The sequence below is a fragment of the Staurois parvus genome, unplaced genomic scaffold, assembly GCF_062004578.1.
Source record: "Staurois parvus isolate SC_StPar_1 unplaced genomic scaffold, SC_StPar_1.0 ptg001100l, whole genome shotgun sequence".
NCBI classification, from domain to species: domain Eukaryota; kingdom Metazoa; phylum Chordata; class Amphibia; order Anura; family Ranidae; genus Staurois; species Staurois parvus.
Window position 1 is genome coordinate 9,906 of NW_028318896.1, and position 18,210 is coordinate 28,115.

Sequence of the window (18,210 nt, forward strand, 5' to 3'; positions counted from 1 at the left end):
ATACATTGTACATGCGCATGGCCCAATTGCAGCCTTCAGAGCTTTAATTAAGCCACACGAGAGACATATGAATAACACTCATATATGACACATTTAAAGTTCGACCAACAATACAAAATTTCCATGACACTGTTGTGTCCTAAAGTGCAACTAAAGGTTAAAAAAACAATTGATAACAGGGAGGCAATGTCTCTTCTGCAATTAAATTCTTACCTGCCTGTTTGCAATCCTCTGCAAAATGCACAGCTCTATTTTCAACACAGTGCCAGTGCACCAGGATGAATGACTCCTGCACCTGTGCAGGAGTGACACCATCCTACACTGGCCAATCAAGATGGCTGAAGACCAGCACCGGTGAGAAGATGCAGGCACTGGCAAAGGACCTCACAGGCATTGGGCTGTTGGAGAATAGGTGAGTATTCCTGACTTTTTTTAGTTTTGCTTTAAGGGAAAAAAAGGAGGGGAAGTAATTTTTATTTACATTGGATAAGATGATTTCTCTGAAGAACTGTTTAAAATTTCATTAATGTATGATATATATTTTGATCGATAAATAGCAATATAACGTTGCTATCTTACTGTAACTTGAATGTTTGCCATTCCATTTTTCTTCCTCTAATTTTGTGGATCTTTCCCATAGCTTGCAGTCCCTGTCCAGCTGGTACAGAAGCAGTGCTTGGATATGAATATAAATGGTGGAATACACTACCTGACAACATGCAAAGTTTGGTCATGAGTGGGCTTACCTTTGAGTATCAGAATATGTCAGGTGAGTGAGGCTTCAATTACCAAAAAGGTTTGGTGTCTTTTTTTTTTTTTTTTTTTTTTTTTTAATGGAATATGTTTTATACATGCAGTAAAATAAAGTGCAAAGCCTTTTAATAATTTTTAGGTATATACAGTTGTGTTCAAAATAATAGCAGTCAGACATCACTAACCTGATCAATCACTGTTTTTGGTAGAAATGATATTTCTACATGGCAAATAATTTACTAGCAGGTGTAGTAGAGTAATAGAAATCCAACAGACATGCATGCTGCTGATTCTGTGTAATTGAATCACTAATTGAAAGGGGCATGTTTAAAATAATAGCAGTGTGGAGTTCTATTAGTGAGGTCATTCATTCTTTGAAAAACAGGTGGCAATTATTGCCCTTATTTAAGGAAGGAAGGCAGCAAATGTTGTTCATGCTGGTTACAGTGCATTTCTCTCTGAAATTCTGAGGAAAATGGGTTGTTCCATACATTGTTCAGAAGAACAGCGTACCTTGATTAAAAAGTTGATTGGAGAGGGGAAAACATATAAAGAAGTGCAGAAAATGATAGGCTGCTCAGCTAAAATAATCGCAAATGCTTTAAAATGGCAACCAAAACCTGAAAGACGTGGAAGAAAGCAAAAGCTTACCATTCGAATGGATAGAAGAATAGCCAAAATTGCAAGGACTCAGTTAACAATCAGCTACAGGAAGATCAAAAAAGGTCTAAAGTTACCTGTGAGTACTGTTACAATTAGAAGACGCCTATGTGAAGCCAAGCTATCTGCAAGAAGCCCCCGCAAAGTCCCACTGTTGAAAAAAAGACGTGCTGAAGAGGTTACAATTTGCCAAAGAGCACATTGACTGGCCTAAAGAGAAATGACGCAACATTTTGTGGACTGATGAAAGTAAGATTGTTCTTTTTGGGTCTAGTGGCCAGAGACAGTTTGTCAGATGACCCCCAAACACTGAATTCAAGCCACAGTACACTGTGAAGACAGTGAAGCATGATTGCGTTTCTCATACTACGGTGTTGGGCCTATTTATCGCATACCAGGGATCATGGATCAGTTTGAATACATCAGAATACTTGAAGAGGTCATGCTGCCTTATGCTAAAGAGGAAATGCCCTTGAAATGGGTATTCCAACAAGACAACGACCCCAAACACACCAGTAAACGTGCAACATCTTGGTTCCAGACCAACAAGATTGACGTTATGGAGTGGTCAGCTCAATCCCCGGATCTTAATCCAATAGAAAACTTGTGGGGTGACATAAAAAATGCAGTTTCTGAGGCAAAACCAAGAAATAGAGAAGAACTGTGGAATGTAGTCCAATCATCCAGGGCTGGAATACCTGTTCACAGGTGCCAGAAGTTGGTTGACTCCATGCAACACATATGTACAGCAGTTCTCAGAAACAGTGGTTATACAACTAAATATTAATTAAGTGATTCAAAGGAAAGCAAAATCTTCAAACATTTTTCAGTTTATATAGTGAATGTTTGAGTTTGTAAAGAAGAATGCAAACACTGCTATTTTTTTGAACAGTCTAATCACTTTTCTTCAATTTTTTTTTTTTTTGAGGAACACAAATTTGATATATTTTTCTTCGTGTTTTGATTTGGAATAGAATGTGTAGTGTTCCCAATGCATTTGTGTGTATATAGCGGACGTAGAGATCCGCACACGGCTGCCTCCCAAGGCCCAGGAACAGGTCCGCCAACTGCTCCAAGAGCGCCGAGGGCTGTTCTCATCCCTGCCTGGATACACCACCACAACTGCCCAGCAGGTACACACTCAGGGTCAGGCCCCCCTGAAGCAGGCAACCTACCCAGTGTCCGAGTCCGTCAGAGAAAGGATGAGGAGAGAGATTAAGAAAATGTTGGATTTAGGTGTGATAGAACCCTCTTACAGTCCCTGGGCCTCCCCGGTAGTCCTGGTACCCAAGAAGGACGGAACCGTCTGGTTCTGTGTGGACTATCGGAGGCTCAATGACCGAACTGTGACTGATGCATACCCCATGCCCTGGATAGACAAGCTTCAGGACCGGATGGGTTGTCCTGGCAAACCGAGTTGGTGAAGTAACCCTCTGAACTGACCAGCCCCAAGCGGACCCGTTTGAAGGTCTCGCCGGGTCTCGGGTGTTACGCAATGGGGGAGCCTTGTGACAAACCGTCCCTTTTGTGATAACATTTTTCTATTCCAGTTTTATCCCCTTGTTAAGTGGTCTTCCCGTTCTACCATTTTTAAAGCTGTACATGTTTAGCAGCTGTTATGTAGACAGACATTCTACACTGTTTGTTTAGGGTAATGTGAACTTGTATTCTTTCACTTCTCTAGATTTCATACTGTGCTGTAGAGTTTTGTTGTGGGTGGGGAAAACCAGGTGCCAGACTGTCTGGGGGTGAAGGGGGCAGGGATTACTGCCAGGAAGTGCTGTATAAACTGAGCTGTGTTCAATAAAGCATTCATTCATTCACCCTACATGAAGTTCCGACTCTGGAAGATTTGCCGGAAAGGGGACCATTGGCTGAGACGCATCGCTCCGCACGAGGAAGCCCAGGCAGAACGGTTCCGCTACACTTGCCACATTGCCACCCAACCAGGTTATGAACAGGACAGTCCTATAATAAGCTGGAATGAGTAAATAATTTTGTTCAAAAGCCTGAGGTTGAGCCAGAATTGAGGCATTTTTTTTTTTTTTGTCTTATGCTTGCAGTTTATTCCTGGAAGCTAGAACTAGGTGACAGCTGTAACTGTGTGCTCTCAACAAATCTGATTGCATGTCTGTGTGCAGGCTCTTGCTTTCCTAAGTTTACTATGACATAGCCTTCTTAGGGAAGAAGTAATCACCAACCATTAGAAATAAATAAATAATAATTAAAAAAAAAAAAATATATATATATATATATAGTGGGGCAAAAAAGTATTTAGTCAGCCACCACTTGTGCAAGTTCTCCCACTTAAAAAGGTGAGAGAGGCCTGTAATTGGCATCATAGGTGGACCTTAACTATGAGAAACAAAATGAGAAAAAAAATCCAGACAATCACATTGGCTGATTTGGAAAGAATTTATTTGCAAATTATGGTGGAAAATAAGTATTTGGTCAATATCAAAAGTTCATCTCAATACTTTGTTATATATCCTTTGCTGGCAATGACAGAGGTCAAATGTTTCCTGTAAGTCTTCACAAGGTTGGCACACACTGTTGCTGGTATGTTGGCCCAATCCTGCATGCAGATCTCCTCTAGAGCAGTGATGTTTTGGGGCTGTCGCTGGGCAACACGGACTTTCAATTCCCTCCAAAGGTTTTCTATGGGGTTGAGATCTGGAGACTGGGTAGGCCACTCCAGGACCTTGAAATGCTTATTACGAAGCCACTCCTTTGTTGCCCAGGTGGTATGTTTGGGATCATTGTGATGTTGGAAGACCCAGCCACGTTTCATCTTCAATGCCCTTGCTGATGGAAGGAGGTTTGCACTCAAAATCTCATGATACATGGCCCCATTCATTCTGTCCTGTACATGGATCAGTCGTCCTGGTCCCTTTGCGGAGAAACAGCCCCAAAGCATGATGTTGCCACCCCCATGCTTCACAGTAGGTATGTGGTCACAGCATTCTCTCTCCTCCAAGCACGATGAGTTGTGTTTCTACCAAACAGTTCTATTTTTGGTTTCATCTGACCATATGACATTCTCCCAATCCTCTTCTGGATCATCCAAATGCTCTCTAGCAAACATCAGACGGGCCCGGACATGTACTGGCTTAAGCAGGGGGACACGTCTGGCACTGCTGGATCTGAGTCCCTGGTGGCGTAGTGTGTTACTGATGGTAGCCTTTGTTACGTTTGTCCCAGCTCTCTGCAGGTCATTCACTAGGTCCCCCTGTGTGGTCCTGGGATTTTTGCTCACTGTTCTTGTGATCATTTTGACCCCACGGGGTGAGATCTTGCGCGGAGCCCCAGATCGAGGGAATTTACCAGTGGTCTTGTATGTCTTCCATTTTCTAATTATTGCTCCCACAGTTGATTTGTTCACACCAAGCTGCTTTTCTATTGCAGATTCAGTCTTCCCAGCCTGGTGCAGGTCTACAATTTTGTTTCTGGTGTCCTTCGACAGCTCTTTTGTCTTCACCATAGTGGAGTTTGGAGTGTGACTGTTTGAGGTTGTGGACAGGTGTCTTTTATACTGATAACAAGTTCAAACAGGTGCCATTGATACAGGTAATGAGTGCAGGACAGAGGAGCCTCCTAAAGAAGAAGGTACAGGTCTGTGAGAGCAAGAAATCTTGCTTGTTTGTAGGTGACCAAATACTTATTTTCCACCATAATTTGCAAATAAATTCTTTCCAAATCAGCCAATGTGATTGTCTGGATTTTTTTTCTCATTCCGTCTCTCATAGTTGAGGTCTACCCATGATGCCAATTACAGGCCTCTCTCATCTTTTTAAGTGGGAGAACTTGCACAATTGGTGGCTGACTAAATACTTTTTTGCCCCACTGTGTGTATATATATATATATATATATATATACGCACATACAGTGAAGGAAGTAGGCATTTGATCCTCTGCTGATTTTGTATGTTTGCCCACTCACAAAGAAATGATCAGTCTAAAAATCGAATGGTAGGTGTATTGTAACACTGAGAGACAGAATAGCAACAAAACAATTCTAAAGAGATGCATGTCTAACAAATTATGCACTAATTTGCATGTTCATGAGGGAAATTAATTATTTGATCCCCTTCACAAAACATGACTTAGTACGTGGTGGCAAATCCCTTGTTGGCAAAGGTCAGACGTTTCCTGTAGTTGGCCACCAGGTTTGCACACATCTCAGAAGAGATTTTGGCCCACTTCTCTTGGCAGATCCTCTCCAAGTCATTAAGGTTTGGTGGCTGACGTTTAGCAAGTCTCAGCTCCCTTCACAGATTTTCAATTGGATTAAGGTCTGGCTAGGCCACTCCAGGACGTTAATGTGCTTCTTCTTGAGTCACTCCTTTGTTGCCTTGGCCATGTGTTTTGGGTCATTGTCATGCTGGAACACCCATCCACGACCCATTTTCAATGCCCTGGCTGAGGGAAGAAGGTTCTCGCCCAAGATTCGACGATACGTTGCCCTGTCCATCGTCCCTTTGATGTGGTGCAGTTGTCCTGTCCCCTTAGCAGAAAAACATCCCCAAAGCAGAATGTTTCCACCACAAAGTTTGACAGTTGGGATGGTGTTCTTGGGGTCATAGGCAGCATTCCTCCTCCTCTAAACACAGCGAGTTGAGTTGATGCCAAAGCGCTCGATTTTGGTCTCATCTGACCACACTTTCAACCAGTCCTCCTCTGCATCATTCAGATGTTCAATGGCAAACTTCAGACGGGCCTGGACATGTGATTTCATGAGCAGAGGGACCTTGCGGACACTGCAGGATTTCAATCCTTGTCGGCGTAGTGTGTTACCAATTGTTTTCTTGGTGACTGTGGTCCCAGCTGCATGGAGATCATTGACAAGATCCTCACATGTAGTTCTTGGATGGTTCCTCACTGTTCTCATGATCATTGACACTACACGAGGTGAGATCTTGCATGGTGCACATGACCTAGGGAGACTGACAGTTGTTTTGTGTTTCTTCCATTTGCGAATGATTGCACCAACTGTTGTCACCTTCTCACCAAGCTGCTTGGCGATAGTTAGGTAGCCCAGTCCAGCCTTGTGTAGGTCTACAGTCTTGTCCCTGACATCCTTGGACAGCTCTTTGGTCTTTGCCATGGTGGAGAATTTGGAATCTGATTGTGTGATTGCTCCTGTGGACAGGTGTCTTTTTATACAGATAGCAAAATGAGATTAGCAGCACTCCCTTTAAGAGACTGCTTCTAATCTCAGCTTGTTACCTGTATGACAGACACCTGGTATCCAGAAATCCTGCTGAATGATAAGGGGAATCAAATACTTGTTTCCCTCATGAACATGCAAATCAGTGCATAATTTGTTAGACATGCATTTCTTTTAAATTTTTTGTTGCTATTCTGTCTCTGTGTTACAATACACCTACCATTCGATTTTAAGACTGATCACTTTTTTGTGAATATTCAAAATCAACAGGGGATCAAATACTTAATTCTTTCACTGTGTGTGTGTGTGTGTGTGTGTGTGTGTGTATGACCGATTAAAAATCTGTGTACAGGTGAGGGTATAAAATTCAACTGCCTCAGTCTGGCATGACCAAAAAAGTTTTAGAAGCTTTGAGACACACATTGCAACAATTACTCAAAATATTTGCTTACTGAAAAAATATTCGCCTGCGGTGACCGTATTGGACAGACGACTTTTCAACCATTACAGTGTATATGTGATAAAGAGAGTTTCCCCTTTCTCTGTACAAAAAGGGGTGGTGGCAGTTAAGGGTTAGTTGCGTAATTAACCCGACCCAGTAACAATTGCTCAGGCTGACGGCACATCGATCGGTTGACCATTAGCTGGAAAATCGCTGTGTAGGGTGCAGCTGGGTGTGGCATTGTTACACAGGTCACATTGCGGTTTTAGATCGGCCGGTCCTTCGGTCATGAGTTTGGTGAGAAGGTCTGGGGTCTGATGCCGCGATCGTGACACCTTCCCTTTGAATGTCTCGTTCACAAAGGCATACTTAAAGTGTTACTAAGCTCGGATCCCCAGTCGGCAACCTTGGCTCCTCCTCTTCCCGTGTCCCCATAGCAAGCTGTTTGCAATGGAGGCACATGGTGTCTGCGTGCTCCCAAGCTGTGTGTCTATGGAGAGGTGCTCCATAGACTTAAAAGAGAAATTAGGTTTGGCTGTACTTTTGTAGATCACAGGAGTAAAGTTCATTCTGCACTCCTGTGACCTGTTTTCAGCTGACAGCAGGCTGAAGCCCGTCGTCGTCTGACATCACTCATACAGTCCAGGGGAGCAGCACCTGGCCTGAGCCTCTCGGCGAGCTGCTGAGAGACTGAGCCAGCTGCTCCCCCACAGCCCAGCACTCCAGTGAGTGTAGGGGACAGAGCAGACAGTGGTGACTGACAGTCTCTGCTCATGCAGTGGTGAGAACTCAGTGTCATGTGATCGCTGAGTCGGCGAGGGACAGATGCAGCATCTACCACCTATGTAAGTATGGTTTTGGAAACAAATTCTCTTTAACCACTTGCCTACCGGGCACTTATACCGCCTTCCTGCCCAGGCAAATTTTCAGCTTTTAGTGCTGTCACATTTTGAATGACAATTACGCGGTAATGCAACACTGTACCAATATGACATTTTTATAATTTTTTTCATAGAAATAGAGCTTCCTTTTGGCGGTGTTTAATTGCCGCTGGGGTTTTTCTTTTTTGCGCTATAAACAAAAAAATAAAAGCAAAATAAAAGTTTTTTTCTTTGTTTCTATTATAAAATTTTGCAAACAGGTAATTTTTCTCCTTCACTGATGTGCGTTGATGAGGCTGCACTGACAGGCAGCACTGATGGGCACTGATGAGGTGGCACTGATGATGCTGCACTGATATCCAACACTGATGGGCAGCACTGGGCACTGACTGGCAGCACTGCTGGGCAAAGGTGGGTGGCACTACTAGGCACAGGTGGGTGACACTGCTTGGGCACAGGTGGGTGGCACTGCTGGGCACTGATCATCAGGGCACTGATCATCAGTGCTGATCCGTCCTCTGATAATTGACAGCGTGAGGAAAGTGCAGCTGATAACCGGCAACTACATTTACCAGAGATCTACTGTGTCATTGGACACAGCTGATCACGTGGTAAAAGGCTACTGTGATTGGCCTTATACCACATCACGTGATCGCCGAGGGCACGTTCTGGGAGGAAGTCATGGGACGCCCTTCCAGAACTTGACAACGGTGCTGTAGCCATCATTCGGCTATAGAGTGGTTGGCAAGTGGTTAAAAAGCGGGACTTGGCCCCTCCCCCTCCTTCCTCCTCACTGCACTTGATTGACAACAGCAAGAAACAATGGCTCCTCCTGCTGTTTGAGTCCTGTGTAAAGAAGAAGAGACGGAAGAATAAATGCAGCCATGCAAAAACCTGGAGGGGGGAACACACAGGGAAGGGGGGCAGAGAAATATAAAACATTTTTTACCTTAATGCAAGAAATGCATTAGGGTAAAAAAAATGTTTAGCTTCAGTATCACTTTAAGCATACAATCATGCAAAGGGCTGGGTTTTGCCTGCGTGGGATGCACAGGTGTTCTCTGCATCTGCGTGCAGGCAAACCCATTGATGTCAATTGGAATACAGAGGCTGCAGGGACAAAGCCTCTACTCCCAATTTTACATCCGTGTGGGTGCAGCTGCATGTCCCTTAATCCACATTCTGGAACATGCACCCACATCCATGTCTGGTCATAATGGCCTTTTTTTTTTTATAATACATGGTCATCAAGACTGAACATCACTTGTACTGTAAGACCATTTATACTAAAGTTGGCCATACACTAGTAAAGTTTTCATTTTGAAAATGTTTGTTTTAAGAATGTTTGTTTGATTTTCTAATCATTAGTGGGGTCAACTCAATGTGTTTTTTTTTTTTTTTTTACTTTAGTGACAGGAGCAGGATGGCAATGTTTCTCAAAGTTCTAACAGTGAATGTAGTTTTTGTTTGGGAAAGTTCATTCACTTCAAAACTGAATGTTGTAAGCAAACAATTTTAACAGTTTTACTGCTACAGGATTGACTCTCTGCACAAAATCACATACATACATGATCCGTGCTCCAGCTGTTTCCTCTAGCTGTGGGCGAGCGAACGCGCCCAGCGGTGCTGTGATTCGGTACAGCACTGATCACTCACCACCTCCAGGCCAATGATGTTCGCACTGGACCTGCTGATCAGTTTATAGAACACAGGCACAGGATATGATGCAATCTTCTCTCTCTGGAGCACATTCCATTACAGAGCGAAAATAAAGCAGATCCATATGAGTCAAAGCAGTACACTGACAAAGTAAAAGCACAGTTAGGTCACATTTAACTCCCTGATCACCCCCAGTTAAGCCTTTCACTGCCCTGTCACCAGTGACATTTAGTACAGTGTACATATTTTTTTTACTGATCAGTGTATTATTGTCACAGGTGACTTCAGATAGTCCAAAGACTTCAAAATGTCCAAAGAAAGGTACACTAGTGAAGATGCCTATGGGATTCTGAGTATGTCAGATGAAAGCGAAGGGGAAGCCTCACTGACATGGTCAGACTCAGGATACAAACCTGCAGCAGCACCCTGACAGCTCAGATGATGGAGTAGAGGTCCCTGCTAAGGTCAGGCGTACCCAACCCCATGCCCAGGTTGCTGAGATTTTAGAACTGCATGATGATTCTCATATTCAGCAGAGTGCCAGTACTAGTACTACACTACCTTTTGATGAAATGGCGAGCACCAGTGGCCTAGTACACCCTGGTCTTTTACATACCAGCACTGCAGTATCACTTGGTGATGTGGCGAGTCCCCTAAGTACAGTGCAAGCTGGTGCGGTGGCTAGCACAAGTAGTGTCTCACAGCCACCAAACATTCGACCATAGAGCTCATAGTGTCCTTCAGGATATGTGCTTGGAAATCCTGACAGGGAGCTGACATTCTGCAGCACCTTTACTTCCCCCATTCACTGCCAAACTCTGAATTCAGGTGCAAACAGCAACTTTAAATACTCCCCTTGATTTTTTGGGGCTGTTTTTCAAGAAAGATCTATATGGATAGATTGTGGATCAAATCAATTTATACACACAACAATGTATCGCTGCCAACCCAAATTCAAACCTTGCCTGACCATTTGCTTTGAAAACCTAATACGGTTTCCAAATTTAAAGGTTTTTTTGGGCCTAACCCTTGGTCATTATTAAAAAGAATGATTTGAGGTCATAGTGGTCCACAGACCCAATTCACCATATGCCCATGTTCTCTGCTGCCATGGCCAGTCATAGATATGAAAATATAATGCGACGTATGCATTTCAATGACAATACACTCTGTCATCCTTGAAGTGACCCTGAATATGATAGGCTCCGCAAAATTGGCCCCTCGTAAATCACCATAAAGTTCCAGTCATTTATGTGTTTATTAGAAGTTAGCAGCTACAAAAACTGTAGCTGCTGACTTCTAAAAAAACATACACTCTACATAATCATTTATATGTATGTGTGTATATATAGGTTTGTTTATTTTTTTATTGACAAATTGATGTATTAATAATTCATAAATATATATCATTTATTATCATGACAAGCACTTTGGATAAATTGCCCCCCCCCCCTCCCCCCCTTTTTAAAACATTTTTTAATTGATCATCTAATAATTAATATCTCATAACAATTTGTACCATCATCATCATGATTGCTGTCATTCTGTAGCTGATGTACTGTATCTATATTGAGTGGTTTTTTGTTCATGTTTATTTCTTTCTGTTGGCATTACAAATGGCTATTGTATTTTGATGACACCTTGGCCCCTCCTCCCAACCTGAGACTGCCCAACCCAGTGGGGAGGGCTTATTTCCAGTTCTTGGGTATATATGGGAGTGAGCACTCTCAGTTCAGTCAGCTCTGATGAAGAAGGGATGCCCTTCGAAACGCGTCAGCTGTACGGAGTATCTACCCCCATGATGGGATCCGCGCTGGCTTTCTACTTTTCAGGTCCCTTTGAGGACCTATATGCCTGATTATATTCGCTGTTTGTGAGTATTATTTTACAATTAAAAAACTTTGGTTACTGAGGTAATGCGCAAGGTTGGTGCGCTTCTCGTTTTTGTTTCGATTTGCAGTATTGGTCCGGTTTCCCCAGCCTTATTTGGAGCTGCACAACTCTACATGCATTGGTGGTCGATCTTTCCAGGTCTGGTTCCATCTATTCGCCACCCGCCTGAGTCCTTGAGCGCAGGAGATTTTGCTTATGATATACACTCGCCTATCCCAGGATCCAGCGATGTGCTCACTCATGCCATCCCTTCTCTCCCTCTTCTCTCCCCAGCATCTCAACTGTGGGCACCAGGCCGTGACAGTTTGCGGCTTCACAGCCGGGTGCCCACTGAGTATGTGCAAGTCACTCTGCACATCCTGATTGGTGCGGCAGTCTTTAAACTGAACTTTAGATTCTATGACCCAGACTTGTAAACCACTGGTAGTTTTGTTGTGTTGGGGACACTATGTTCGTTAATGCCACCCTCTATAAGACGGCGTCATTGCCTCTCATGCAGTGAGCTGGCTGTATGAGAGGCATTTTCCTGATGCCATTCCTGGTACCCCATCCCAAAAGACACTCTCAAAAAATGTTGTGTTTGTAGCAGACACGGAATTAGATGCGACACCCGCTTTTTTTTGTTACTCCTGTCCTGGCAAAGCTTGTCTCTGCCTCAAGGACTGCTTCTGTCGCTACCACACACTAGTGGAGTATTAGTATCAGATGCAGCATAGCACAATCTAGGGTATACATTTACACAGGGTCTTGAAAGATTTTAGGTAGTCAGGAAATGGCTATTGCATTTTGAGAGACCATACAATCAGTCTGGAAAGGTTACAGTTTAAGTTACAAAAAAAAGTTCCTATGGACACAGCTGATCACATGATGAGGTAAAAGGCCAATCACAATTTTTTTTCTTGGCAGAGATTTCTTCATCCACATCGATCGATGCGAATGGAGGAATCTGTTAGGTTCTTTTTGTTTTTTATTTTTTTTCTTCAGCCCACAGGCTGAGTGAAAAAGAACACTTCATGTATGTCCACGTTAGAAGTGGGTGGATGCAGGGTGCGATATTCTAATGGTGGGCATTGAAAGGATCGATTTTCTTTATCCCCTCAGAGACCACCGATCTGTGGAGAGATTCTTGGTTATCAGCAGAATTCTGGGAATACCCTATGAACACGGAATAACAGCAGACAGCTTATGTTCAAAGATGTTCAAAGTTTATTAAACATTACTTAGATTAGACAGAAGTAAAAAAGGAGAGGGGAGCGAGTTCCAAAACTGCAATTTGTAACTTTCCATCATGAGCTGACTACATGAAACATGGCATATACATTTCCTAGTCTAAACTGTTTCTGCAAGCTTTCTGAGAATCGGCTGAACACAGAAAGCTCAGGGACACCTTATCTTTGTTTATACATCCTTGAGCAAGCTGAAACAGTTTCATTAAATTTCTAATATATCTGCAAAAACCTAACTTAATACTTAAAATGGTGTACATCAACAAAATGGAGGTTATCTAGATCTTTTCAATTCCTTCTTAGATCATGAACATGATCTCAATTCTTTACCTCATTCATCTTTTTGTACGTAGCCAAATAACCTTCATTTATATTTTGCGGCTTAGTAGCTCTAGCAATGCAAGATAATAAACATTTAAAACATAGGTATAAAAATAAAACAAAAAGCAATATCATGACTATGCTTACAGTGATACCTTTTATCCATGAAAAGACGGAACCAAATCCTGATCCCAACCAACCAAAAGGGCTCCATCCATCTTTTCCTATAGCTCTAGCTTTTTCCATTAAACCGTTTTACCTGTTCCCTGTGTTGCTTTATTATTTCATAATAATCTGGAACAGTCATTGTGGTATTGTATATCCAAGTACAGCATTCATAATCCTCTGTCATCTCGCACAAACCTGTCAGAGCAGCACTCATGCTTTCAATAGCTAATTCTTGCATCTCCAGCTGTTTTTGTAATAGCTCTGGTCTCCAGTATTTAGCAACCCTATGTCCTTAGAGTTCCTTTCCAATATATCATCGATAATGTTTGTGTAATTATTTATTTTGTTCATGAGTGTTATTCCACATCCTGTATAGGTAGGGAACCATGACCAAACCTTATCACCTGTAGAGAATAGATCTACCTTTTCTTGTTTGGTTTCCCTTCTCTGTCTCAGAGTTAGTTGGTGTTTTGGGTATATACTGGTTTTTACCTGGTGTTCCTTCTGGTCTATAGCTGCCATAATTGGCACTAATTGGGCTACATAGCACCAGCCGTGGACATTACTCGGTATCCAAGGGTAACAGATCTTACCACAACAAATATAGGTATTGTTTCCCAAGGAGACCGGCAATTTTTCTATTGCAGAGCGAAATTCAGAGGTGACAACAAGTGTGAGGTGCCAAAAAAGTTTTCCAAACATAGTTTTTCCCACATTATCCCACTTTTTTCTCCTCTAAACTTTCTTTCAGGGCTCTATCATTTACTTGCAAGAGTTTCACAGAAGAAGTTCCATCCCGCCTTCTAGGATCAGATATGTTTAATTTGGACTGAGAGCACATTCCCTTTCCCTTGTGGGAATTCTTCCCCAGTCTAAAACCTCAATCAGGGAGTTGAATGACTCCCAAAGTTGGAAAAAATATGGTGGCATTACAAGTAATATTGGTCAAACTAGTACTTACATTCCCTTTTATTACCAAAAATATCTTGACTGGGGCGGCCAAAAGAGGAATTTTATATGTGCTAGGACAGAGGTCTGCAACCTTTAAGACATAAAGAGCCACTTGGACCCGTTTCCGAAGGCAAAAAAAAAAGACTGGGAGCCGCAAAACCATTGCAACATTTAAAACAAATCCGACACTGCATATATTGTTTCTTACCTTAATGCAGTGGTGGGCAACCTTTTTTTTCAACTGAGCCAAATCTCGCCAAAACCACGATTGAAATTTATTTTGAGAGACACATTTTTAAAACTGAAAATACATCCCCCATATAGTAATTCATCCCCCATATAGTAATTCATCCCCCATATAGTAATTCATCCCCCCTATAGTAATCCTGACAGCCAATGTTTGCCACGCTCCGCGGGCCGGATTAAAAGGTCCGCCGGGCCGTAGTTTGCCCATTGCTGGGCTAGCTGCAGAGTCCTGACTTTTGGGGCGGCCGCCCGAGAGGAGGGAGGGGAGCGGGCGCCCGGCACACAGAAGAGCCGCATTGAAGTGTGTAAAGAGGCCGCATGTGGCTCGCGAGCCACGGCGGCCTGTCACCTGGTGGGCAGTGTGCTCCGGAGCCGCAGCAAAGGTGAAAAAGAGCCGCATGCGGCTCTGGAGCCGCAGGTTGCCGACACCCATGCTAGGATATAACTTACTACATATCCAACATTTATTATAACCTGACTGTTGAGAATAAGCATATTTAAACTGTATCAACATTTTTCCTGTGAAAGGCTTGTTTTCTTCAAAACTTCATTTTGACTTTCTTTCACCTCCGGTTATCTGGGTCTCATTTTAAATCTAGTCCTTGACCACAGATACCTTTTTATTAGGCCCAAGTCCTCAGGGTGATAAATACAGTTGTTATTATTATTATACAGTATTTATAAAGTGCCAACAGTTCGCTCAGCGCTGTACATTACAATGTGAGACAATACATGAGACAGTACAATAACAATACAATGCGATACACGAGGGGTTCGAGGGCCCTGCTCCTTGGAGCTTACAATCTAGGAGGGAGGGGATAGTGGTACAGGAGGAAATGGCTGTGGGAGATGGAGTGGTAGGAAGAGTGGAGGAGGTCGGCAATTAGCAGGGGGTGGGGTAGGCTTCCCTGAAGAGGTGGGTTTTCAGGGTGCGCCTAAAGGAGAGGAGAGTAGATGATAGTCTGATGGATTGGGGTAGGGAGTTCCAGAGGATGGGTGATGCCCTGGAGAAGTCCTGGAGGCGGGCATGGGAGGAGGAGACCAGGGAACTAGAGAGTAGGAGGTCTTGTGAGGAGCGGAGAGTGCGTGTTGGGTGGTACTTGGATATTAGGTCGGTGATGTAGTTTGGGGCAGTATGATGGACAGCTTTGTACGTCAGTGTTAGGATTTTGAATTTGATCCATTGGGCAATCGGAAGCCAGTGGAGGGATTGGCAGAGGGGGGTGGCGGAAACAGAGTGGTTGGTAAGGTGGATGAGTCTGGCTGCCGTATTCAGGATCAACTGAAGCGGGGATAGCCTGTGGCGGGGCAGGCCAGTGAGGAGGGAGTTGCAGTTAGTTATGATCCATACTGGCAGGAAAAAGAGCTTCTTCACCTGACTTGCATGGATCCAGGACTGGGAATTCTCCTTCAGAACAGCCGTTCTGGTAACCGCTATCACCGTAGTGAGTGGTCCAAAGAGGTAGCCTTGCTTCTTGTCTTTAGCGAGTTGGCAGACCAGTGCGACAACTCCCACTTGGAAAGGGTGTGTTGGTTCCTGAAAAATTAAAGGAGAGGTGCGAGCAACATTTCTTTCAACCTGATCTAAAGTTTGAATCCATTTTCTCACATACTCATGTTGGAAAGAAGGGGACCTTGACCTGGTACAACAAAAGTGGTTGTCTAGCCCAAGGAGTGGGGAACGGTCTTCCCATTAATATCTCAAAAGGGGATAACCATGTAGTTAGGTGTCATTCTTACCTCTGCTAGAATTGCAGGTAACATCATCTTCCAGTGGGTATAGGTTCATCCAATGGCCTTCCTCAACTTATCCTTAATGGTCTTATTTTTGGCATGTGGGTAAAATCTATTTGTAAATGGGTGAAAGGTGTAGTTTGGTACACTAGATGCTGGTGTTGTGGTTTTTTTGGGTTTTGTGGATTGTTCCTTATACATGTAATGCACCTGGAAACACATTCTTTCACCAACCTAGGTAAACCTGTAATGTAAAAATCTTGCAATAATGTTTCACATGTCGTTTTCCATCTTCTATGTCCTAGACTGTGGTACTGTGAAATGAACAGTGCGGCACTTGACAAGGGAATGCATGGTTTCCCCTCTAAGCACACTAGACCAGAAGCTGGATCTAGTTGTGCTCCAGACCCAGTCCGCTAGATCGACTGTTGTAGCAAACTTTTGTAAATCTGCATACATCTCGTCATGTGGTGTGGTGGTGACGCCTGAAGTGAGCATAGGCATTTGTTCACTGGCCACTTGTTGTAATGCAGCTTCCTTTGCTACCTTATCTGCTAATGCATTTCCTTTGGCAATATGATCTCTGTGCTTTGTATGTGCCCTGCAATGAAGAATGGCTAATTTTTTCTGTAACTGTATGGCTTTGAGTAGGCCAGATATCAAGGAAGAGTGGGATATGGTTTTGCCATCAGCAGCAATGAATCCTCTTCTCTCCCAAATGACCCCAAAATCATGTACAGCACCATGAGCGTACTTGGAGTCTGTGTAAATGTTGACATCCTGCCCTGCAAATAATTGACATGCTCTTGTAAGGGAAATTCGTTCAGCAGCCTGGGCTGACTGATATGGGATTGGCCTAGCCTCAGGTATTTTGTCAGGAAGTTGCACAATGGCATATCCTGCATAGTAAGTATTGTCATTTGGTCTAGAGCATGAGCCATCTACAAACACATCTGAGGCTCCATCAAGAGCCACAGCTGACATGTCGGGCCTAGGGGAAGTGTCTTGCTGTATGTGGGCTATACAATTGTGTTCTGGTGCCACTTCATCCTGTTCTCCCTTGAGCTCCAACAGGGCATTCCGAATTGGAGCAGCGCCTGAATGTGCTGAAGAATATTTAATAATAAGTTGTGATCAGATAGAAGAATAACCTCATATCCACTTATCCTTTGTGCCGACGTGTTGTTTTTCAGTAGTAAGAACACTTGATGTGTGGTGTGTAGGGTAGTTTCATGTCCCAATGTGAAAGAAGTAGCCATTTCCACCACCATTGCATAGGATGAAAGAGCTCTCCGACAAGCAGGCATGCCCTGAACCTGAGTTGGCACTACTTTGGAAAAAAAAGCTACAGGGCGGAGCTTGCCTCCATGTTCCTGAGTCAGGATCCCCACCATGGTTGTACAATTTTCCCTAACATACAGATGAAACATTTTCTTATAGCCAGGTAGTCAAAGACCAGGGGCCGTTACCATAGCATTCTTCAGGTACACAAAGGCATCAACCATTTAATTTGACCATGTGAGAATATCAGGTGATTCTGAAAGTGTTCATTCTATGATCACACACTGAGGTCTGCCACAATCAGGTATCCATTTTGTTTGTGGGTGGGGCAGACCCACGAGAGCCGCAGCTCTTTTGTGACTGACATTCCTCTCACCGTGACTCCAAGTGAAACCTAGGTATTCAACCTGTTTTTGACACCCTTGAAATTTCTTTTTAGATGCTTTGTGACCATTCCCTGACAACCATTCTAACAGAGACCAACTATCTTCCTGACTGGCCGCCTGACTTGGACTACAAATCAATAGGTCCCAGTGGTGCCTACACATATTGTAGGAGGACCGAACCATTGGGAGGGGTCCAGGACCTCAGTGTGGTCTGGAGGGCAAGCCAGTCTGCAGACAAATCTACATAACCCTGGGGCATTCTACACCAGGTCATCTGGCGATTTCGGAATATAAATACAAATAGCGCCCTCGTCTGGTGATCCACAGGAACCGAAAAAAATGCATTTGTTAAATCAATCACTGTAAAATATTCTGCAACGAATGGAATGGAGGTGAGGAGTGATGGCACATCAGACACTATTGGGGCTATTGGAACTACCAA

The 18,210-nt window shown here is 43.5% G+C and overlaps 1 protein-coding gene across 1 annotated transcript in view; it reads left to right on the forward strand.

Annotated features, from left to right (window-relative positions):
* Window positions 1–640: 640 nt before the first annotated feature.
* LOC149440260 (endosome/lysosome-associated apoptosis and autophagy regulator 1-like) overlaps window positions 641–18,210 on the forward strand; it is a gene marked incomplete at its 5' end in the record, with an annotated part of 41,028 nt that continues 23,458 nt past the window's right edge. The window contains one exon of the mRNA XM_089658847.1: window positions 641–769. Coding sequence (XP_089514973.1) covers window positions 641–769 — 129 coding nt within the window. The remainder of the gene's footprint in view (window positions 770–18,210) is intronic.